At 39.3% G+C, this 25,152-nt stretch overlaps 1 protein-coding gene across 1 annotated transcript in view; it reads left to right on the top strand.

Annotated features, from left to right (window-relative positions):
- The window catches only part of LOC118800999 (mitogen-activated protein kinase kinase kinase 5-like), a 68,389-nt gene extending 43,416 nt beyond the window's left edge, over nt 1-24,973 (top strand). Inside the window, exons 18-30 of the mRNA XM_036561170.1 lie at nt 2,757-2,862; nt 5,977-6,134; nt 10,131-10,311; nt 11,984-12,001; nt 12,296-12,473; nt 13,852-14,020; nt 15,176-15,361; nt 18,458-18,563; nt 18,887-19,130; nt 20,412-20,524; nt 21,653-21,762; nt 21,844-21,920; nt 23,735-24,973. Coding sequence (XP_036417063.1) covers nt 2,757-2,862; nt 5,977-6,134; nt 10,131-10,311; nt 11,984-12,001; nt 12,296-12,473; nt 13,852-14,020; nt 15,176-15,361; nt 18,458-18,563; nt 18,887-19,130; nt 20,412-20,524; nt 21,653-21,762; nt 21,844-21,920; nt 23,735-23,795 — 1,707 coding nt within the window. The 3' untranslated portion in view covers nt 23,796-24,973. The remainder of the gene's footprint in view (nt 1-2,756; nt 2,863-5,976; nt 6,135-10,130; nt 10,312-11,983; nt 12,002-12,295; nt 12,474-13,851; nt 14,021-15,175; nt 15,362-18,457; nt 18,564-18,886; nt 19,131-20,411; nt 20,525-21,652; nt 21,763-21,843; nt 21,921-23,734) is intronic.
- The last annotated feature ends 179 nt before the right edge of the window (nt 24,974-25,152 follow it).

Consider the following 25,152-nt stretch of genomic DNA (forward strand, 5'->3'; position numbering starts at 1 on the left):
CCTGGCTCGTTGCCCAATCAAAGCTCCATCCCAGTCAAACTCTGTTGCCATGATGCAAAGTCCCCAGTTCACAGCCAAGTCAAATTCTGCTACCATGAAGAGGAGTGTCCCAGCCTGTGGCTTAGTCAAACTCCACTACCATGGGGAGACATGTCCTGGATTGCAACCTAGTCAAACTCCACGACTGTGGAGAAAAGTGCCCCAGCTCGCGGCCTAGTCAAAGACTACTACCACAGAGAGAGGTGTCTCAGTTCATGGCTAAATCAAACTCTGTTTCTGCAGAGAGAAGTGTCCCGGCTTGTGGCCTTGTTAAACTCTGCTGCCATGGAGATAAGTTTACCATCCATTTGGAGACATGTCCTGGCTCGTGGGCTAGTCAGACTACACTACCACAGTTAGAACTGTCCCACTTCTCAACCTAGTCAAATTCCACTACCGCAGAGAGGAGTGTCCGAAATTCATGGGCTAGTCCAACTCAAAAACACAGAGGGAAGCGTCCTATCCTCGAAGAGATGTGTCCTGGCTCGCAGCCTAGTCAAACTACACTAGCGCAGAGAGACCGGTCTCATTCACAACCTAGTCAAATTCTGTTACCATGGTAAGAATTGTCCAAGCTCATGGCCTAGTCCAACTCCCCTACCATGAGAGAAGTGCCAAGCTCACAGCCTTGTTAAAAACAGGCTTGCGACCTGGTCAGACTTCACGACTGTGGAGAAAAGTGTCCCAGCGGTCTAGTCAAACACCACTACTACTGTGAGAAATGTCTCTGTTAAATCAAACTCCATTTCTGTAGAGAGAAATGTCTCGGTTCGTGGCCTCATTAAACTCTGTTACCATGGAGAGAAGTTTCCCGTCCGCTTGGAGACGTGTCTCGGCTTGTGGTCGAGTCAAACTGCACTACCACAAAAAGAACTGTCCCAGTTCTCAACTTAGTCAAATTCCACTACCGCAGAAAGAAGTGTCCCAGCTCTTGACCCAGCCCAATTCAACTAACGCAGAGGGAAGTGTTCCTTCATTGGATAGACGTATCCTGGCTTGCGGCCTAGTCAAACTGCACTACTGCAAAAAGAACTGTCCCGGTTCTCAACTTAGTCAAATTCCACTACCGCAGAAGGAAGTGTCCCAGCTCATGGCCCAGCCCAACTCAACTAATGCAGAGGGAAGTGTTCCTTCTTCGGAGAGACGTATCCTTGCTCGTGGCCTAGTCAAACTACACTAGCGCAGAGAGACCTGTCCCGTTCACAACCTAGTCAAATTCCGTTAACATGGTAAGAAGTGTCCCAGCTTATGGCCCAGTCCAACTCAACTACCTCAGAGGGAAGTATCTCTTCCACGGAGAGAAGTGTCCTGGCTCGCAGCCTAGTCAAACTACACTACCACAGAGAGACCTGTCCCATTCACAACCTAGTCAAATTCCGTTACCATGGTAAGAAGTGTCCCAGCTCATGGCCTAGTCCAACTCCATTACCGTGGAGAGCAGTGCCAAGCTCACGGCCTTGTTAAACTATGCTACTATGGAGAAAAGTGCCCTGACTTGTAGCCTAGTCAAATGCTACCACTTTAAGACATGTAATTGCTTGCAGCCTTATTAAACTGTGCTACCACAGTCAAATTGTCCTTGCCTGGGGCCTTGTTAAACTCCATTGCTGTGGTAACGAGTCTCCTGGCTTGCAACCTTGTTAAACTTATCTACCACAGTCAAAAGAATTCTGGCAGGTTCTCAGTCAATGATGGAAAAGTCCCAAGCCAGGGGGGAAAGTTCAAAACAAATTACTAACATACTACAAACTATAGGAAACAAACAAAAATCCAATGTAAAGTAGCAGTGTTCTTAGACCACATGGACCTCTATTTCTGGTGAAAACAACCCTTTCTGTTGAAAACGTTGTCCAGAAAATAACATCAGGATGAATACAGTGGACTGTAGATCAGTGGTGGTCAATTTGAGCCTTGGAGATTGGGCCTGAGTTTACAGGACTACATATTACAAGTGCACAAGTAACAGTTGAGTGTAAAACTATGCATTGTACACAAGAACTACGCCTAGTGCAACTGTACAAGACAATGCTAAGCCCTAGTAGTACCATAAATGACCCTTCCTGTCCTTGAACATCTTGGAACTGAACCAACAACCCGAAATAATACTGTGAGAGAATTTTCAGTTACATGCAAACGACAAAAACAAAGTGTTGCACCTTGTTAAACAGAGTTACATAATGCCTTATTTATAGCAATAGCTCAACAACAAGAACACCTTACATCATAACCATCAGTTTTAAGTTGTTATGAACAGTATATTTTGTACGTCTTCCTTTGTTCTAGAAGGACTGGAATTCTATAGCATGGCCTAAGTGTGCTAGCTATTAATGTTAAATGGAGAGTCATTGAGGTTTCGTACACACCTCATTTCTCTGTAGAGCCACTCCTGTAAATGTTCATCTATTTTTGCTCTTGTCCTGTCGAGAACATCTGCTGCTGTGTGGTCTTAAGGAAGAAAAAAACAACCTCAAACCACTGTAAAGCCTACCATTGTGGTTTCACAGTGCTACAGCAATGACAGGAACTTGTGGGAAAAGAGCATACCTTTGTGTGTCTATGTTTTTATCAAGGGAACGTTCCTTCCAGCATTGCTTTTTGTATTTTTGTTTTGGCTTGTCTGTTTTGCCATGTTATAAGGTCCTAACATGTGCACTCATGCTCATAGATTAAGATAAAGTGATTCATCCTCTGTATCTGCTTCTTCCCCCCACACACAGGGAGACAATGTGCTGATAAACACCTACAGTGGGGTTCTGAAGATCTCCGATTTTGGCACTTCAAAGCGTCTGGCTGGCATTAACCCCTGCACCGAGACCTTCACTGGTACCCAACGCCTTCTTTATACATCTTTATTTGAGTTGCAGGCAGTTAACTTTGCATTTACTTCTAATGTATGCCTCTGTGTGTTCTACACTAAAGTTATTTAACTAGTTCTCTTGTCCGTAGTACGCTCAAATAGGCCCGGGCGATAGGGTGATGTAGTCGGATGTCATTGATGATTGACAAATAACCCAATGACGATGCTTTAAAGTGATAATTACCAGGTTGGGAGGAAGTATTGATAAAGAAATAGAGAGAAATAGTTCAATTTTCAAATGTTTGCAAATAATATGAAATAATGCTTACATGTAATGTGGCATTGTCTTTTATTGTTACAACACTGGATTATAACAGGCATTAGTAAGCCCTTAAGTCAGAGTAAAGTATATTTCCCACTGTCAATGCTACAGCTTTCTCCAGAATGCATGGATGCATCCACTGTAACGACAGAAAACAACTTATTTTTTATACATGTAAAGCATGTGGATGTGGCTTAGGAGCTCACTCTCTCTCTCACTGTTTAGCAGTCTGCAGTTTCTCCATAAGGGGAAGCTATTAGCACACGTCACTTTGTGTGCATCATTTAAAAGGAAGAAACCACCATTTCTGGTGCAAAGAGCTGCCACTCAATAATGTCTTTTAGCTTTGTCAGATGCTAGAGGGTGCTCCTGAGTGAGTCCAAAAGGAAGGGGATCCTATGGCTTTTGTAATTGTTCGCTCATTTGTATACAGAAAAAAGCACAGCTGTTACATTTTTAAGTGCCTTTGAACTTCAGTTATAGGATCTTTTAAGCCAGTTATAGTGCATTCATGACATCACTGAGCGAGAACTGCTTCACTCATCTACTGAGGTGATCAGCTCAGCAAACAATCAGCATGCGGTAGCAGTAATGCACCTGTACGTAAATTTGGTTTGCAGTAAATGGGTCAGCATCCATCTCGACACATATTTTACAAACAACACAAACAACTGACAATTGACCAGCACAAAAAATAAAAAGGTTCCAGTTCACTTTGCAATATCACTACAGTTTATTTATCTGGGTAATGGCTGTTGAAACAAGGCTATTTTATACCACTTGGAATGCGTCCTTCTACTTTCCCAAATTAAAGGAAGTTCACACATAAATGCCTAGAAAGATTTTTGATTTTCATTTTTAGCTGTTTGGCTCTGTTCACCTAAATTTACTGAGGGCTTGGTTGGGGACATGATCTAGATTTTTGCAGTCTTTTTTGATATAATGGGAGAAATAGGAAGTAGCCTGGCTCCCCATGAACGAGCTATGCTCAAACCAGTAGTAGCCCACAAATGCACATATTTTACAGTCACAAAAGTGTGATTTTTTTCAAAATGAAAAACTTTCAAAACTTTCACACTTTCAAAGTGTGAAACAGTTTATTACCTAAAGGTGTTACTTAAAATTGTTTTTTTTAATATATGATTGTTTTATTATTATTATTTTCCATATATCGGTTAATGCCAAACAACATATAAGCTGAAGGTAGAAAGCAGGTGCAGCCAATTGTATGTTGGTTAATATTCTTCCTCGGGTATAAGTTTTGTCAGAACCTTTATACTGATATGCCAGAAATCAGCAAAAATAACATGATGTACAAGCAGTGCAAACCACGCTACTCTGATTAGCTGAGTGATCAGGGCATTGTCCATGCAACAAGCCAATATTTTCCAAATTCCAGCAGTTTCTGAAATTAGAGGCATGCATGTTTGGGACAAATGACTTGAGAACCTCGACACAGCTGAAACTGGCTTCTTATTCAAATTTCTCGTTCCACCTTAAATAATACAGCAGTTACATTCAGGTGCCTGTACAGGAGCCAGATTGTCTCTGCTGCTCCATTTAAGGTGGGATGGAAAACTCAAACAAAAAGCTGGTGAATAGGAAGCCAACTTCAGCCTTGTAGAAATTAAGATGTGAATCAACATTTAACACCGTTTTTGCCAGGTCTGCAGGCTAACATTAGAAGATAATATTGACAGAGTTCTATCTACATATTGTTCAGTTTTTTTACTATATTGCACAGTAAAATATTGTTCAAAATTCTTATTGTTCTAAATGTTCTTATTAAGAAGTGAAGGGACATCCCAGAATAATAAGCTACAAAATTCAGAAACCATCAGAAATTTTATTTTTGCTGTTATATAAACAATACCACCCAATACTAGTCATTACTAATCTGCACTGAAAGCTTTCAACCATCTTTGGGCCAAAAGACTTGCAATAGTTTGGAAAAGAAAACTGTCAACTGATTATTTAAACCTGCTCTTGATGCCAAGGAAAGCACACTGATGAATGTAAAGCTGAGTGTTGAAGGTATCCAAAGTATTAGCACTTTTCAGGTGCATTTTCCTACGTAACTGAACAGTAACCGTGAAAATCATTCATTACTTGGAAAATTCGAAATGCAGGCAAACTTGCATAGTCCTTGGCAGTTATATAGTGACAGATGTCATTGTTGGATTTATTGAGTGAATGTTTTTTTCTACCACAATATTATGGGAATATTTTGCCAAAAGATTCTCTCCATCAAAGCTCGAACTCCTCTTGAAGTTAGTCTTACTGTCTTCTAGCCCACTCTTGGGTCATGCACTCTTGGGCCTGGGAAAACTCCACATGACGTCAACTTTGACCTTGATCTAGCTGGCATCATTACAGATAAATAAATATACAGCTAAATCTGAACATTTTGTCCCAGGTCACAAACAAATGGCACTTCTAGGTACTCCAAATCCCTTGGCTCAGATTCCGTTTTTTGGCTTTGAGGCACCCTTGATCGAGACAGAACCGGTTTGTAAAGATCATTTGCTCCCCTGTGAGTGGATTCTCTTCTTCAGAGAGAAACAGGAAGCACCAGAAAGCTGCATGTTTTCAGGCCAGATTCTCCAGAGATCCTCTCAACTTTCACACAGAGAGATCTCAGTACATTGGATTAGCTGCTTTAATGAATTCATCACGCATTAGGAGTGAAGTCTGTCAGACAAAATCGAAAAACTTGCCAGTTCTGCCCACACTGGTTCATGCTGATGAGATCAACTATATAGTTTTGTGCTGTTTAACTTCATTTCTTTGTGTTGTTGATGCTTTTTTTCCACCACAGGCACACTACAGTACATGGCTCCTGAGATCATAGACAAAGGCCCTCGTGGATACGGCAAGCCAGCAGACATCTGGTCACTGGGCTGCACTATTATAGAGATGGCCACAGGCAAACCACCCTTTTATGAGCTGGGAGAACCACAGGCGGCCATGTTTAAGGTCAGAAAACACATGATTTCCCACACTTCGTAACATTGTACGCTACAGGCAAATTGTTTAAAAGGAGTGGCGAGAACAGTGATGTTAACGTTTTAAGGAAAGTTTTAGGAAGATAGTTTTAAGGATATTTCACAATTTACAGTACTTTACAGCCAACACAGCAGCTGTGTTCCAAAAACTAAGCTGCAGTCTAGGTGGGCTGCATGTCCAGACCACTATGCTGGTGAAGGCCATTCCAAAGAGGAGGATCCTTCAAATATAGACTACATTCTGACAGTATTAAAGGATGATACAAGAGTATCCTTCATAGTCTTCTGTCACTCTTAATCCCATTAAAAGGTTCAGGAGAAATTGCAACACATATAAATGACTACTACATCTATTTTTTAAAAAAGGCCAGTAAAATATATAGTAATATATACAGAATGTTATTTATTAGTTGTCTGTCTGCTTAGGATGGTGTAAATTAAATGCAGGGTGTGAAATACACTAGAGGTCTGTGGGTCCCACCACAATAATTTGCATTGCCACACGTGGCAGTGGGCGGTTAACCAGCCTAGTGTGAGTGGGAGCGAGACAACTCGTGTGTAGAGAAATCCCACTAATTAATAAATAGCCTAAAAAATGATTACTCGCTAATTGGCACATATAAATAATATTTAACAGCAAATTAACAACAAAATAAAAGATTCTAAATAGAAGTTCTAAAGTAGTTCTAAATAGAAGCACCCAATCACACGAATCATGTAATTTGCTTTCTTGTAGGCGACAGAAACGGCTGAGCTTTTTGACAGTTAGACAGCAACTGAAGGCGAGTCTGACCTAATGCAGTTATTTTCAGTTGTAACCAATACAGATGGAAACCAGTTATACAGGTCTGCGGGTGGGAGCAGGACTAAACGTTTGGGTTACGGGTGTGCAGACTTTCTGCGGGAGCGAAATGAAATCTTGTAGGAGTAGACCAGAGGAACCACAAAAATGGGCCCTGTGCAGACCTCTATGCATCTTCTATCAGAGAACTGAACAGTTGTTAGCTTGCTGGGCAGCATTTCATTACAAACAAACTAATATTTTACATGCCACATTATACTATTCACGTAAGTGTTTGGCCTCCCATGTTATCATTCAATCAACAGTATTTTTTCTGTCACAATTTAGATTGGTGCCAACTCCCTTATGATGGCATGAAAAGTGGGCTTGTTCCATTTTACATCATATAATACAAATGAGGAGCTTTCAGAGAACAGTGCCACCTTTCTTGTTTATTGATCCAGCTGAACCAAATTCTTATCCTTACTCTAACGTGCTATATGGGAAAAGCCTTCACACTATTTGATTGTAACAGTCCCTTACATTCGGCAGCTTTGTATTATTTACTGTGCCAAGCGCCCATTGCCCAGGCTCCGATGGTGGCCACGAGTGACAGCAGGAGAAGGATGTCAGCCACAAGAGGCATGAGGATGGGGCCTGAATCCCAAACCCTGCCTCCTGGCCCCCACCTCCTGTTCCGCTGTGTGGCTGCTAGACTCTGACTCATGTTCAATCCCGGAGAAGCCTCGCTGTGGGACTGGAGGAGGTGGCCAAGAGACAGAGCTCAGGACTCAGGCACTGTCCTCCCCCCGCAGTGCTTGCAGGCTGTCGTCTGCGCTTAGGGTTCAAGCCCTGCCTTTCTGACATCTCTTGTGGCTGTCATTGGAGCCTGGGGAAGAGCGTCTAGCACATTTACGAACTTCAGATTTTCTATCTGTAGCGTAATTTTCTAGAAAGCTTTTCTAAAAAAACAACATGATTGATCTTAAAGGGGAATTCTACAGATCTTTCAAAATGTCTGCATAATTAAATCATGAAGATGTAAACAGTCATTCAGAGTGGTTTCATGTGAAATGCTCCACCCTTGAGAAACTTGCAGAGTCAGTATTATTCACAGCGGTTCTGATCGGAAGCAGACGACTAAAGTGGTTTATAGAATGAAAGCAAAATTTTGCATGAAGAAAGTTATTACATGAAATGGTTATGTTATACTACTGGATGAGACATGATTGAGCCTAAAATCAGTTTTTTTTTAATCCATAAATGATGGAGAAGTATATGTGGGGCATTGTAAGCTAAAATATTGCCCAAAGAAAGCTTCTCTCTTTACCACTATTTTACCAATATCAACATTATACATAATAACTCAGAAGATACATGTAGGTTCACCAGTTGTTATAGCAAATGCAGTAGCTATTTGTGCTGTATACATTGTGACCCCTGGTTCCCATCACCACCACTGTAAAGACGTTTTTAAATTTCTCTGCAATAACCCATTTCACATCAGACCACTCTGAATGACATTTAAGTCAAATACTAAGTTCTTAAAAATGTACCTAAATGTAATTCTCAGAAAAACCTCAAGAAGATCTCTGTATTTTTTTTTAAGAAAGTCTTATTTGTTTTCTTAGGTAAGCTATAGGTTTTCATCATGTAGCCAATCAATGTCATGTTACAAATTTAGTTTACCATAAACACTGTGTGTGATATATTTTGAATGTGACTGTTATTTATGTTAACCGGTTAGTCAATTTAATCCACTCATCATCTCAAGACAGCAAAGTGGAGGAAAAACAAACAAAAAAGAAAACTAGAACTGCAAGTGATGTTGGAGGAAATAGTCTATAGGAAATGTCCTCTTTTAGTCTGTTTTACAGTTATATAGTATATATATAAGTATATTTTCTGACACTCTTTGGACGTTTTAAGGGCTTTTTTGGTCAGCTCTTACAGTTTAAGACAGTGTGAGGCTGCAGTCAGGTTCAGAATATATTTAAGAACATTTTTTCTTGTTCTTGGAGCTGTTCGTAAGAGAAAAGTTAAGAAAGAAATGAAGGGAATTCCTTGGACGTTACTTAAAGAATAAAAATTGAAGTTATCTTTTTTGTATGTATGAAGTCAAGCAAACAAACAAGTTAAAAGATGAGAATTTACAGATTTGGTACTCATTCAAAAGAAAACCTGACAATGACCTTTCGAGTCATTGTCAGAATCCAAACCCAACCCACAGAGTTTCTGTGAACATGGAAACTTTTGAGATTCCGATCTACTCTTTCCATGTAATTCATACAGATAGGAATGCTGAGAATCCAAATACGCACTCTCGTGACATGTTTCCTTGAACTCGGAAAGCTTGCGCTCTGCTGGCTTTACTACCAGCCTCCTGCTGAACTCCAGTTACAGGAACTTCCCTCATTCCCAGACTAAGCATCTCATTCCTTAGCTGTGTAAGACATTGCAGGACTGCTGAGGTTATGAGTTATTTTCTCAGCTGCCACAGCTCAGACTTTTACATCATGAACTCCAAATCCCGTAATCCCCTGCTGGCAGTGCGAATGTAACTTTAGGCATGGCAGTAATTCAAACATGCTGAATGTATTACTGATTTGCAGAAGGTCAGAGCTGAAATTATTTAAAAATAGAGAAAAAAGAACTGAGCAAGACTTGGTGGACCACCAAAACTGTCACCATCAGATAAACAGCGAGAGAGGAGGAAATCAAGCTCCAGAAGAAAATCAAACAAAGAAGCTGCTGGTGTTCTAAGAACAATGGACTGACCACTGCAGAGCCTGGTTTAATGTGTTTGGGAGTGCTTGGACTGTGAGAAGCAGAAAATACTTTTATGACTGAACTTCAGAATTGTGGAAAATGTACCTGATATCTTTGAAAACTGAAAGCAAGTCTCGTGAAAAGAATAGAAGCTTTAATAAAAGCGTATGGTGGACATGCCCTGCAATGGACGGGTGACCTTTCCAGGGTGTATCCTGCCTTCCACCCAATGACTGCTGGGATAGGCTCCAGCTCCCCCCACAACCCAGAAGGATAAGTGGCTTAGAAGATGTCTGTGTGTGTGTGCGTGTGTGTGTGTGTGTGTGTGTGTGTGTGTGTGTGTGTGTGTGTGTGTGTGTGTATTTGTGTGTGTGTTTGTGAATAGCTCTTATACATTTGTCATATATATACATTTAGGTGGGGATGTTCAAGATCCACCCAGAGATTCCGGACTCCATGTCAGCTGAGGCGAAGGCCTTTATTCTGCGCTGTTTTGAGCCGGACCCGGACCTCCGCGCTACGGCCAATGAGCTGCTCACCCATGAATTCCTCACCGTGACCTCCCGCAAGAAAAAAGCCAAAGGCAACAACTTTACAGGTGTGTTTTGGGCGTGGTGTGTATGTAAACAGGCGAATTCTCCTGAGTTCATCATCAAACCTCAAGAAAATAACAGTCATAAAGTTTTACGCTTCAGTTTTATAATAAAACAGAATGATGTGGCTGCCCTCATGTCTGAGACAACATTAAAGGAAAAGTAATTAACAGTTAACACTTCACTTGAGACTTGCTACATAATATCGACATAACCATGTCATAAACGTTATACCAGAAGCCATAAGCTGTCATGAGTTGTCATAACAGATTATCTATCGTGGTATAACAATGTAATGTTACCATTAACGTTAATTGTCATAACATTTAGTGTACTATTTCATGACGACGAGTAGCAAAAATTAAAGTGTGAAAAGTAAAGTGGAAGATACTTTCTTAACTTTGAATGGACGTTAACGGAACCACATTTTGTCCCCAAAGTAATTTTAGACCATTTCTTTTACTCCAATCATGATAAAAGTTTAAGACTATGTTAAAATCGGCTGGCATTTTTAAATTATGTTAAAAAATAAATTGTCAAAAATAGAGATACGTGGTTTTGTCCCATTTTATTATTGACATTGACAGTTGACATTTACAATATAATAACGGTAGCATGACATTGTTACATTACTGAACAGAGTGGCGAACTGTGAGTATTAGAGCTAGGCCTTCAGTTTGGGCTGTAGATGTCAAAACTTGGTCAAAACATGAGGAAAAAACCCACCTTAGAGATAATACTAACTTCTGCTACGATTGTAGTTTGTTAGCGCTGAGCCAATGACGATTTCCATGCACACTTTCTGTCGAGGCTGAAATGATCTCCTTATTTGAGTTGTCTGTTCCACCTTATACAGTACAGCAGTTACATTCTGGTGCATTAGGGCTCTGCACTGTGACTGCTGCACCGTTTAAGGTGGAACGGAAAATTTGTTTACACTCAAATGTACCTGCAGCATCGTTTAAGGTGGGATGGAAATTCAAAAAAGGCAGTTCTAGATTAAACACAGACATTTGAAGCTTCTAAAAGACATTCCATGTTTTGTTTAAAGCTTGTTTTCTCACTAAATTGATTTCACCCATTGGAAATCAAAAGAGTATCGGTTGGTTCGTCTGTCACTTTATCATGCTGATGTTTAATCAAATTGTTGGAACGTCTGCTCTTGAAGTCCTAACCAGTAGGAGAGCTTGTTTAGCAACATCTATGTAGATACTACAACGAAAAACGGTTTCTGCTTGGCCCATTTTTCACTAAGCATTTCAAGAATTTAACCCTTTTGTTTCCATCCAAAACTTTACAGTGCAACAAGACTTGCAGGCATGATTCTACTGAATAAAAAATTAACTAAAAATTACAGACATACATTTTTAGTTCCCAGAAATCATTAGGCCTTCTCTGAAGGCCTAGAAGGCCCTCAGGGTTCCCTTCTGCTGAAAAAAATACCATGACAATTCATGTCAGCATAAGACATCTGCTATGACAGGTTTATGGCATGTTTATGACAATGTTATAAACCAGAGTTCGGACATCTGTTCATGTAAATGGCAGTCATCATGAATTATTCACGCAGTGTAAAGCTGGTGTTTTCTTAAGAGTGAAGAGATCTGTTTTAACAGTCTTAGATACTTTATACTGTTATGTTACAATTTGAAAATATTTTCTCTTTTTTTTTTCTAGCTTTGTCTCCAGGAACAGGTGAGTCTGTTCATCTCTCATTGCACATCACAGCAGATGCTAAAGTCTGGTATCAAATAGTGTAGTGTAAAATTACAACATACAACAGAATGACATTGCTTTGCAGTGAATGTATATTTAACAGAAGTATTCAGTAGCTTAATACCTAGATCTTAAGGGCCTGTAAAGAACGCATTACTGTTGCTATAACTATACTGTTATAATGATCTGCAGTGTAAAGTGTATAGGAGTCACAAATTCAGTGTAGGACTACTGTACAGCGGATTATAGTCTTGCTTTGCTTCTGTGTGCCAGAATACCTTCGCAGCATCTCTCTTCCTGTGCCCGTGGTGGTGGAGGACACGAGCAGCAGCAGCGAATACGGCTCCGTCTCCCCCGACAACGAGCTGAACTCCAACCCCTTCCTCTTCAAGCCCAGCACCAAGTGCTACAGCGAGAGAGAGGTCAAAGGCCATCGCTCCCTTTTCCTCAGGTAACCAGAGAGAGAGAGAGAATGCATGAGTGGAGTGGAAACTGCACGGTTCTAGACTTTAGTTTTTGTTTTTTTTTATTTTGATATTATTACAGAGGACTTACATGTGACCCCTCAGCAGCTTTTTACCATAAAATATAATGTGCTGCAATTCTTAAAACATTGCAGTACATAATCAAAGACCTGCTGCATTCAGATGGCTTTGCATAGTAAACTGCCTGGAGTGTGTCATGTGTTTATATGAGGAAAAAAAAAACATGCCTCATGCGACACACTGGAAAAAAGTTGAACTGTTGATAAGTCAAATGCTCTGATGGGAAAAAAAGGTAGCGCTTTTTAAAAACAGTCATATTTTAACCATCTTGTGACACTTGCCATAAGACTGACTATCATTATTATTATTATTATTATTATTATTAGTGCTGTCAAGTTGTTTCCAATTCCTGGCTACCATATGGAGAGTTTTCTTCAGAACGTCCTGTCTTCTGTTCGGTTCTTCAAACTTAAAAGGCTGGTTCATGATTCCTCTAATTGTATCCATCCATCTTTTAGTTGGTCGTCCTCTTCCTCTATTATTGTCTTTAACTGTTTCAAGCATAATGGTCTTTTCCAATAAATTGATTGGATAACCAGTTAAGTTCTCAGGGCTTTGAGTGAGAGTTAAGGCTTGATTTGCTTACAACCGTTGACCAGATCAAAAAAAGCCCCAGTAGGTAGGCGTATCTATGTCAAAGTTAACAAGAAGTTAAAACCAGAGTGAATACAGAGGGTTTACCACAAGATGTAAACCACTGATAAGCACAAAGAAAACAGAAAGACTAGATTAGAATCTAAAAAAGGCTTTATAGAAGATTCAGATTGTATTTAAACCCTCAAGACACCATTGGCTGGGAAAAAAAATAAGTTGGATAAAAATAAAATAAAAAGCGAAAAATTTTTGGGTTGACCCCTTAAAATCCCAGGCTTATTATATACTTAGGCTTATTATTCAGTAACTACACAAACTTCAATGTAAAGGGGTTGAGCTATTCTTAGGTTATACAAGTGTGTAATAAAAATCTGGCCATTTAATGGGTTTAAATCAGTTTTTCAGTAGAGTTAGCAAATTGAGGAACCCCCAGCCACGAACCCCCTGACGCCCATCCACAATGAGCTTATCCATAATTAGCCAGGAAACAGTTGCTGGGTCAGCCTAGTTTGTTATAACTGATAGTTGATGCTTTCATGCTTTAGGACTGCCATGATGGAGAAGATTTACTTTGCACTTTTTAAAAAATCTTTATCGATATGAAATAAACATTGTTGACAGTGTAGGCTCATAAAAATGCTATGTTCAAATAAAAATTTGAGAGTGAGCATGTTTCACTGTTTCCTGCAGTATCCCAGTGGAGCAGTTTGAGGACCACAGTGCCCCCCCGTCTCCAGAGGAGAAGGACGCTGGGTTCTTCATGCTGAGGAAGGACAGTGAGCGGAGAGCCACTCTGCACCGCATCCTCACTGAGGACAAAGACAAGATAGTCAGCAACCTGCAGGAGGCACTCACACAGGCCAGTACTACTTACTATGGGTGTAAATCTCTGACCTCATAATGATTTTATAATGATTCTTTAGGAAACGTCACATCAGAAATATATTAGACAATAAACTGTAGTTCCATGCAGACAAAAAAACATTGCACACTACAAAGAATTTCTGTTATTTCTACAATAATGTCCTGTGTTCAAGCCAGCGTGATGCTTAAAATGTGTTTTACCGTTTTATACAGCGTCCTGTGTTGAGTTCTACTGTAATATTATTGTAACAATATTGTAACAGTATCATCAGCTTTACTGTAAAAGTAGGCGCTGAAAGTAATTGTCTGATGCATCGTCGTCTTCACTAAGCTACATTAATACCTCTGAACCAGAGAAGTTATAGCTAACTCGGCTAATGTTAGACAACATTGAACATTGTATTGTTTGTCATTATGTAGCAGATTTTAATGTAGAAACTTTCAATTTGGAAGTAAGTATCTGCCACTGCTATGATGCTTCGGGATTCAGTCTCTATGGGATTTGCAGTGTCATGTTAGCGTGATGCTAGCATTTAAGACTATACATCTTAAACACTGACTTTTGGAGCTTGAAATGTAACATAAACATGAGACATGCACGTAACATTTTATTTGGTATAAACTTCTAACTGTGAGTATTATTAGTGCCTGTTAGCTTTCTGAAAGAATAGCAGTTCTGAAAAACTGCAATAAAAGGATATTATTAATTACAGTAATATAACGTCAATGTGTAGTCTTGTAAAAATACAGTACATTGTCAATGTGATAAACAAATATTACAGTATGCTGTAAATATTATTCATAGTAACTACCTTAAACTCTGCTGCTAGCAAGTTACTGTAAATTTGCAGAGTAAGTTTTTATAGTGAAGCTTTTTGCACATTTGTAAATACACTAAACGATTTTATCTTTTAATTGATTATAATAAATTCTGACAGTCCAAAATTAATGTCACTTTCAAATTGGGGCATCACTGTGAATCTGTACAACCATAATATGCATGCACACACACACACACACACAGGTAGCAAGCAAACATAAGGTACAGCTATAAATGCATTTTCAGTAGGTTAATAATCCTCCCTCTCTTTTTCCGTCCTCTCTGTCTTCCTCTCTTTCTCTCTCTGTGTCTCTCTCTGTCTCTGTTTAGGGCTCTGAGGAGACTAAGCTAAAGCATGAGCACATTTCCACTCTGGTGGCCAGCCTGGGTGAGTTTGTGCGCATGGCGGACAGAAAGATCATCGCCAACACGCTTTCCCAGCTCAAACTGGAGCTGGACTTCGACAGCACTGCTATCAGTCAGCTGCAGGTGACGCTGTTCGGCTTTCAGGACGCGGTGAGTGTTTTTTTGGCCTCCGTCTGTCGCTGCTCCACTGGAATCAGCACTTGAATCAAATGTGGGACAAGGAGGGATTTAGGGCTTAATGGCTGACACTCAGTTCTGCAGTAAAAAAAGATAAAAATCTTGTGTTACCTAACACACTTACTTACAAAGCATTTACGAAAAGCATTTACAGTGCTTTCATTATTTGTATGTTATTAAGTAAATGGCTAATTATTAAAATTGTAGCTCTGTTTTAACCATTAGATCACAATGAACTTGCAATTTACATTAACCTGCAGTTATGAAGTGTTACGAGAAATGCATTTAGTTGACTGAAAGAATCTTATTCAACCAAGATCCCTCCAAAATTGTAGAAAGCTAATCATGAATTATAGTGTGTTAATAATGATTGTTATTTGATACTTATAACTCATAAATTACGTGACTTGAAATATTAAACATTTTCCAGGTTGCATAAAAATAACTCCTAATCATTATCAATATCTACATAGTCATTATCCATGCCCTGTTATAAATGATTAAGTACAGTCGTACACAAAAGTTTTGGGACCCTTGGTCAAATGACCCGTTTTGTTGATTTTCTAAGTGTTAATAAGTTTAAACACCCTCTACTAAGAACACACTTCTGCACATTTCAATGCATAATTACCGCTTATTTGCTGAATTTAACAAACTGGAAAACATAAAACACATAAAACATGCAGTCTTTGCAAAAGTTATGGCTCTTTTTCCTTTTTTCCAGTGTGTTAAACTCTGTAAATAAATAGAAATTTTGCCCTAAAATTGGAATATTTTAACATATTTTCACTTAGAAAATCAAAATAATGTGTAATTTCACTGGTGGTGTTAAAACTTTTGCCTGTAACTTACAACTATATCTTACTCATATGTGATTCATTAATGCTTCCTCCAGATGGTCTAGTTGATGTGTCCATAGCCCAGTTAAAAGTGATACGCACAGAGCCTTTGGCATATGTAGCCACTTTATTATATCTTATCTGTCTGCTTGCTTCAAGGGCATTATGAAAATGTAGTGGAATGTCCTGATAATGAATGGTTTGCGCCTCTGTGAGGAGATTAATGTCACAAGACAAAGGCCAAGCGAGAGGGAAAGATATGCCCCTCAGATAAACAGAGATAAAGACCTCCTTTCAGAAAGATTACGTAACTTTTCTTATAAACACGGCCTGTACGTTGCTGCCACCTAGTGTCCGTGAGACACGTCTGCACCATGTTCCCTATGAACTCTTGAACCCTGTGTTTATAAGCCTACATGGCATCTGCAAAACTCTTTCATGACAATTGACATAGGCCTACTTAAACATTAAAATCTCAGTACAAGCGATGGAGATGGAAGCGGCTACTGAATTTACGTGCCACCTTTACCCCAGAAACGAGTAGAAAAGATGTTCAAACATTTAATTTAGCCATTAATTTTGTTTACCCTAACCTTTTACCTTGCTGTCTAAAGTGAAGACGGTGCATCATTAGCATCGCCATTAGCTTGGGAATTCACAACAGTCAGCTTCACCGCATAAAAGCACTTTTTTCTGTAATTTTTACATGTTCTGTGTTGTACATGTGAGACAAGACAGTAATGCTTGATTACAGCCAGAGAGAACAATGAGGCCGAAGTTGGCTTCCTATTCGCCAGCTTCTTCTTTGAATTTTCCCCTTCCAACTTAAATGGTGTAACGGTTACATTCTGGCACCTCAGGCTGCCTACACACTGTACACTGCAAGGACAGTGCGGTGGACACATACACATGCAGATCTTGTCCTTCTAAAAGGCGTGTACATGGCTGGAGCGTGGCCAAGTTTGTACAATTAGAAATCCAGCGGGAAACAAAACATTTGGATCAGAAACAAAGAAATATGGACCATCGAAAGAAAATTTTGGTGATGGCCTTATACAGAGCCAAGCAGACAACAGCCACGAAGGCAAAAGGTCATATAGAACAGGAAGAGTACATAGCATCACTACAGTCCTCCATCTTGGATTTTCATCCATCTTCTGCTTGCATGTTTCTATTGGTTGATGTGTCTCTACGTCGGAATCTTGCAGCAAAAGTTAAAATGGTTTAAACTTAAACTTTAAACGCTGGATGAGTCGCTGCATATAGGCGCGTTTCTAGTCCGACAGAGCTAACACAGCATCCTAACAGAAATACACTGGGGGGCTGTGTTTCTGACGCTGTGTCAGCCTCTAGTGTATAGACATGTTAATAAAATCTGCCGCACCATTTTAGGTGGAATGGGAAAAATCGAATAAGAAACTGATGAATAAAAAGGAAAAATAAGAAACCAATTTCAGCTTCATCAGAGAACTCAAGTAAACACTTCTTTGAGCCTCCATTCTTAAGAAACTCCTTTTCCATAGGATATGACAGCATTTTTACTGACATGCTGATTTGCATGGGATTCATATAACCTGAGGTTATTTCAGCTGCTCATTTTATGGAAGGTAAAAGGCGCCGGGATCTTTACTGACATGGGAGCGCGCAGTCTGTAAAAATGACTGACATGGTGCATTTGGATGGGACTAAAATCCCTGAAAAACGCTGTTAATAATTACATCACCCCACCTCCTCATGTAAAAACTAAAGAAAATAGAGCTTTAGTAGCTTAGTGTATGTCACAGTGACACAATGCTTAATAATAAGACATAAGTCATAAGCCAAGTCAGGCTGGTTGAACCACACTTTCTGTGGCCCCCGAGTTTAATTTTACCATTTATAAGGTTCAAGTCATCAGCATTACGTCACTGTTATACACAAAGTTACAAAGTTGTTATAACGTGCTATATCATTTCACCCCAAAAAACTGTCATGAAAACCCAATGTCAGAAAAAAAACAATAACCTGACATGTGTTATGTCAACTTGACTTCACACTAATAAATGTTTGTGTAGGTTTAAGTCAATTGTCATGACAAGTTTACAGTATGTAGCTGTTATGTAGCCTAATGAACACTGCCTTATGTTAAAGTGTCCATAGCTGATCTAAGGTAACACCACAGAGATACTCTTGTGTGTGTGTGTGTGTATGTGTATGATATTTAAGTAACATGTGAACTCTGTGTCTCCAGCTGAACAAAGTGCTGCGGAATCACAATATCAAACCTCACTGGATGTTTGCACTGGATAACATAATCCGTAAGGCTGTACAGACCGCCATCACTATCCTGGTGCCAGGTAACATTTTCTTCACTTTAATATGTATAGCAGCACTCAGAACGTGTTGCCAAAACTCTTACCAGTTTGCTGTTGTTTTTGTTAAATCAAATTATGTCAAATTGATTTTCCTAAACTATCACTTTAATATGATGCATGTTTAATATTGACTGTGGTTCTTATCATTGTGCTTTGTTGTTGGTGTGTTTACTTTTGTTTATGTTGAATTTCACCTTTGTCCTGTGTGAGTCCTTTGAGTGGATGACTCTGCAAAAATAAGTGGTTAGCAATGCCTGATTCTTCTTTTTATTGATTTTTTGTGTTTTTCTGTTTTTTCCATTCAGAGCTCAGGCCACACTTCAGCTTGGCGTCTGAAAGTGACCCAGCCGATCAGGAAGATGATGATGACGACACTGTACCTCATGGAAGCCCTGTCCACAAAAGCAGAGCCCCACCCATTGTGAACCATGATGACACGGTAGCTACATCGGGAGTGAGCACGCTCAGTTCCACCGTTTCTCACGAATCTCGCACAGCACAGCACTCTGTTAACATGGAGCTTGGCCGCATGAAGCTTGAGACCAGCAGGTGGGCTGGTGTCATATTCCTTATGTTATTAAAGGGCTCTGGGGGCCTATATGTGGGCATACGGTTGCATTCCTTCAGTTACTCTGATAATACCGTAACGTACATAGTAGTTACATAGTAATTACCAAATAATTACAAGTAATTATTGAATAATAAGCCTAAAGATCAAAAAATGAAGATTGGGCTTCAGGTTTAAGGGGTTTACCCAGTGTTAGATTTTTTTTTTTTTCATATTTACATTGTATTTTATTCAGAATGTTGAATGAGGCTGTGTCAGTTTAAAAGCAACCTGATTTTTCTTGCGTAAACCGCAAAAACTGAAGGAACAACTGACAATTTGTGAGCTCTCATCATCACTCAATCCTTCAGGTGTTTAAACCATTTTTGGGACAAAAGAGTTGCAGTTTGTGCTTTCAGCAACAGTTTGTAAACAAAAGCTGTGAAATTATTGGTCACGGTTTATTTTGAACATCCCCTATTGATTATCTAGAGATGCTCGAATGATTAGGAAACTGAAAATCTATTGAAGCACAAATGACAACATTAGGCGTAGTTTTAGGAATTAGCTTTAGAGTTTCATTTCATACAATCTATTGCATTCAGCTAAACATCGAGTTGCATTAAATGGATATTTAGTTAAATGTTCATTAAAGACGCTTCTTCAAAGCAAGTGACCTTCTTCAAAGCATTTATCAAAATAAATTGTTTCCAAATCATTATTTAGGCAAAATCCTTTCTTTATACCAAAGAAGCAACTATTGAAGCAAAATATACCCAAAGTATTAATGAAACTCTAATGAAGATGGTTTTTAATTAGGTCATAAACACTTCATTAAAATCATTAATAAGCAGTTATAACACAAAAATAAAAAGGGCAACGGTGATCTGCTGCTTGCCAAATAGTGAGCCACTTATTTATCTATAATTTTTAAACCTCAGATCTTGCTGGTTACTTATCTTACTTTGTCTTCTCCATCAGTCAGCATTGATGTCTGCTTCATCAGATATTCATATTCATCAGATTTTACAGGTCATGTTGCTCTTTTTATTTGTACATTATAACTGCTTATTGATGTGCTTATAATGTGTTTATGACCTAATAATATTAATAAACTAATTTTTATCTATTTAAACCTTCTGTAAGGATAGTCTTTATATGTTGTATGCAGGTATTTTTCTAACTGAATTAAAAATTGTCAGTGAAAATTACATGTTACTTGGAAATTTTTGGGGTTGTAAGCTGTCTGCAAGCTTTTGACAGAATGTGTGTGTTTGTCTTAGGTTGCTAGAGGAGCTGCTAGAGAAGGAGAGGGAGTACCAGTGTATCCTGCAGCATGTTCTGGAAGAGAGAGAGCAGGAGATTAATCTACTGAAGATGCGCTCTGAGCCCATTGGTTAGTCTATATGCAACATACATATACACACAAACACTAGTCTTTTAGTAGTAAAAAGGGTTGCGCAATTTGTTGTTTTTTAATCTGTTTCACCATATTGGCCTTTGCAGTACTGATAGAAAGCTGCAAATGCAATGAAGCCCATTCAACAATCACAAAATAATAATAATAATATTAATAATAAGTTTAATTCATAGCATCTGTCTCAAACTCAATGATGCAGGGAGAAAAACTCTCCCGACTGCACTGTATAATACCCCGGCTCATGGCACAGTGCGACTCTTCTACTGTGGTGAAGAATGTCTTGGCTCATGGCCCAGTCACACTCAGCTACCGCGGTGAAAAGGGTCCAGGCCAATGGCCCAATCAAGCTCTGATAATGAGGCCAAGAATCTCCCGGTGTGAGACCCACGACTTCAGTTTATATTCTCACGGCAAGGTCAAACTCTGCAACCGCGGTGAAGAAGCTCCCAGATCAAAGCACAGATAAACTCTGCTACCATGGTGAAGAAACTCCTGGCGCAAGGCCCATTAAGACTCTGCTATTGTAATAAAGAACATCCCAGCTTGTAGCCCAGTTAAACTCAGCTTCTTCAGTGAAGAATCTTCTGGTGCAGGGCCCATTGAAAATATGTGACTGTGTTGGAGAATCTCTTGGCTCAAAGCTCAGTCAGACTCCACTACTTTAGTGAAGCATCTCCTGGAGCAGGGCCCATTTGAACTCCGCTACCATGGCAAGGAATCTCTCAGCTTGTAGCCCAGTCAAACTACCCTATTGTGGTGAAAAACCACCGTTGCGGCCCTGATCTAGGAGATTCAAGGTCCCTTGTTCAGTTCTTAGCTGACCAAAAAGCTCAGAAGCTAGTGGCCTGTTTTTTTTTTTACAGAATGTTGTGAACATCCTGTCTGATCTCACATTCTGTGTTTATTTTTGATTAATCAAGATATTCAAGTAATCTATCAAAATAAGTGTAAATACTTATCAAATAACATAGGCCAATCTTTAATCATGTCATATTACTCATTCACCAGTACCAATACTAATACTAGAGTTTTGTCCATATTGTGCAGCCCTAAAAGTAATGCTGTATTCAATTGTTTTTGTTTTTGTTTGTTTATGTATTGTAGATGTGGCTACTCCCTCAGTGAGTACACAGAGTTCATTAGGAGGAGAGGGCGATCCCGAGCTGCTCAAATGGCTCAGGTTACATGGAGCGGATGCTGACTCTATAGACAGGGTATCGTCTTTTGTTCTATATCATATATAAAATGAGCACCAAGTGTTTTTGATACTGAGTTGAAAGTTTCTTTTTCTGTAGATCATAGCGGAGGAATACACTCTGGATGACATCCTTCATTACGTCACCAGGGATGATCTGAAGAGTCTGAGACTAAAGTGAGTTCTTTATATGAGGATTCTGGGAGATTTGCACCATTTGAAAACACCAGTCACCCTTTACATTGTTTGAATAGTAGGGATGTAACAAGTCACAAAATTTAGAAATCGATTCTTTACGATACAGTCTTTCCATATATGTTTTTTGATACAGGAAAAATAAAGAGTGGCTAAATATGTTGCCATTTTCAGTTTATTAGAGCATTTAGCATCATTCAATTACAATATTTGAAACAAAAGTGTTTTATAGTGTCCCAATCTAACTTCAGCCTGACAGACTAATGTGTAAGCCACAGACTAACATGCTAGACACAATACAACAATACTGAACAATACAATATGTTTTATTAGTAAATAGCAAATAAAATGTAAAAAAAAAACAAGAAACCCTGCTTTGTTACATTGACTTAACGCCATATACATTCCATGGTGAATGTCATATGCTGTCATGACAGATTATGTCCAGTAACATAATAACGTAACATTACTATTACCGTTAATTCTCATGACAGATGGCATAATATTTGACGTCATAATGGCTAATTACAGTAGACTTAAGGCCAATTTATAGTCCACCTAACAAGTGTCGCTCAACAAAAAAAGCTATAATTATAATAGCAACAATATGCTCTCAGTTACAGTATTGGGTGTAAAGAATGTGCTTATACATCGTTCAGCCATAAGCTTAAAACCACCTCCTTGTTTCTCCACTCATTGTCCATTTTATCAGTTCCACCTACCACATTGGAGCACTTTGTAGTTCTACAATTACAGACTGTAGTCCATCTGTTTCTCTGCATACTTTGTTAGCCCGTTTTACTCTGTTCTTTAGTAGTCAGGACCCCCACAGGACCACCACAGAGCCGCTATTACTTGGGTGGTGGATCACTGGTGGCGTGTTAGTGTGTGTTGCGCTGGTCTGAGTGGTCTGAGATCAGACAAAGCAGGGCTGCTGGAGTTTTTAAACACCTCAGTGTCACTGCTGGACTGAGAATAGTCCACCAACCAAAAATATCCAGCCAACAGCGTCCTGTGGGCAGCATCCTGTAACCACTGATGAAGGACTAGAGGATGACCAACACAAACTGTGCAGCAACAGATGAGCTACTCTCTGACTTTACATCTACAAGGTGGACCAACAGGTAGCAGTGTCTAATAGAGTGGACAATGAGTGCACACAGTGTTTAAAAGCTCCAGCAGCACTGCTGTGTCTGATCCACTCAGACCAGCGCAACACACACTAACACACCACCACGTCAGTGTCACTGCAGTGCTGAGAATGACCCACCACCCAAAATAATACCTGCTCTGTGGCGGTCCTGTGGGGGTCCTGACCACTAAAGAACAGGGTAAAAGGAGGCTAACAAAGCAGAGAAACAGATGGACTACAGTCTGTAACTGTAGAACAACACAGTTTATCTTTATGCTAGTGGAGCTGATAAAATGGACAGTTAGTGTAGATACAAGGAGGTGGTTTTAATGTTGTACCTGATCGGTGCATAGCAGCGGTACTTACTAAATTGTGCAGCTATATTATCTATGAAAACACAAAGATTGGATTAGACTTGGTATCAGCTGATATTAAAGCATATTACAGGGCTCGGATCCGCTTGGAGGGCATGTTGGGGTATATTTGCTATGTTGAGGTCTTGAAAAGTACTTGAGGTATTAACCCTGATTGAATCAGGTTCATTAGAAGAGGGAAAACTCTAAGGTTGAGGTTGAGATGCTTTTGATTTGTATTGTAGTAATAAAGCAACTGTTTTATTCCCAAATGGACTAGGATTGATTCTTTCCTGTGCTGTCTCCTGTAGGGGTGGAATCCTCTGTAAGCTTTGGAAAGCCATCACAGAACACAGGGAGAAGCCTGGCTGAGTCTGGGCCCAACAGTCCGCTATCTACTGCACTTTACTCTGGCGTGTTACAGACCAAATCCCTGAGAGCCTGCTCCAGAAAGCCCCTAGAAACCCCACAGATAGGCCTGGATGCTCTAATACAGGACTGTTCTGACCAGGAACAGCTCAAACCCTGACCTGTGGGGGAAATCTGGTCAACACAGACATTTTATTGACAGTGATATGAGTTTTAATACAAATTTAGGGGACCATTCAGTTCATATGTACACTGTTGCACTGTACATACATTATAGTGTGTTACATTCTGTCAGTAGTTGTTGGGAGTTAAACAGACCATTGGAAGGCAATGTATGGAACAAACCTCTACACCGGGGATACTAGCTGACATGTTGTGGCTTGGTGCTTCTTCATAGAGGAAAACTATGATTTGTTTGTTGTTTATTTGTTTACAAAAACAGAAACTGAGACTGATCATTGCCCTGAAAGCCAGGCAATGCTTTACAGACTTTCCAGAGGTACCTTTGTAACCTTAAGCTTGTATTTGAAACATTTCAATACAATATCCTAATCCTTAACACTATGGGTTTTTCTATGATTGTTGTTCTCAGCTTTTGCTTGTTTGTACACCTTTTGGAGACTTTGTATACATTTCCCTTTAAATGGCAGGGTGGAAGCGCTTGTTACTGTCCTTTTACTATTGCAGCTTTTGTACTGGGTGGTGTTTTTAGCAGAAATATATATGCCATAGACACATATTCAGTTATATGCATAATCGTTAATGCAAATTTAAGTGAAATTGTACTGTATCCTTGAAATAGATGTGACATTGGAAGTTGTAAATATCCAAGTCAGATTCCTGTACTATTCCAAAGGAAGTACAGGTTAGGCTTTTCTCTTTTAAGTCGTTGAATTTTGACGTCATTACTAGCGTTTCTTAAGTTTACCTCCAACCAATATCCATTATAACATACGTTCACGGCTTTCTAAAGCTTAAATCCGGTCATAACGCAAAGCAATTTAACATGTCATATTTACCAACTTTGCTCATTTTATTTAAACAGCCCTCTTATTTGGTATATGATGTATTTAATTTGTATCTCTTTAATCATGATAAACTAATGAGATTATTTGTGTAATGTTATACAATATGACAATCCTCAGAATTAACTGTGAAATTAAAGTGTGACTTGAAAAACATTTGAGAGCATTGTGCATTTTTTCCAATCAGCCAAACTAATGTAAAGCAATAATAATGATATTCTGACATTTTAGAACCCTAATGCTATAATAAATCGTAAATTGACCAAACACTACATAAAGTGTTTTGCTATATGTAGAACAAAGAACAATTGTAATATAAAAATTTTGAGTGTATG

The sequence above is a fragment of the Colossoma macropomum genome, unplaced genomic scaffold, assembly GCF_904425465.1.
Source record: "Colossoma macropomum unplaced genomic scaffold, Colossoma_macropomum, whole genome shotgun sequence".
NCBI lineage: Eukaryota > Metazoa > Chordata > Actinopteri > Characiformes > Serrasalmidae > Colossoma > Colossoma macropomum.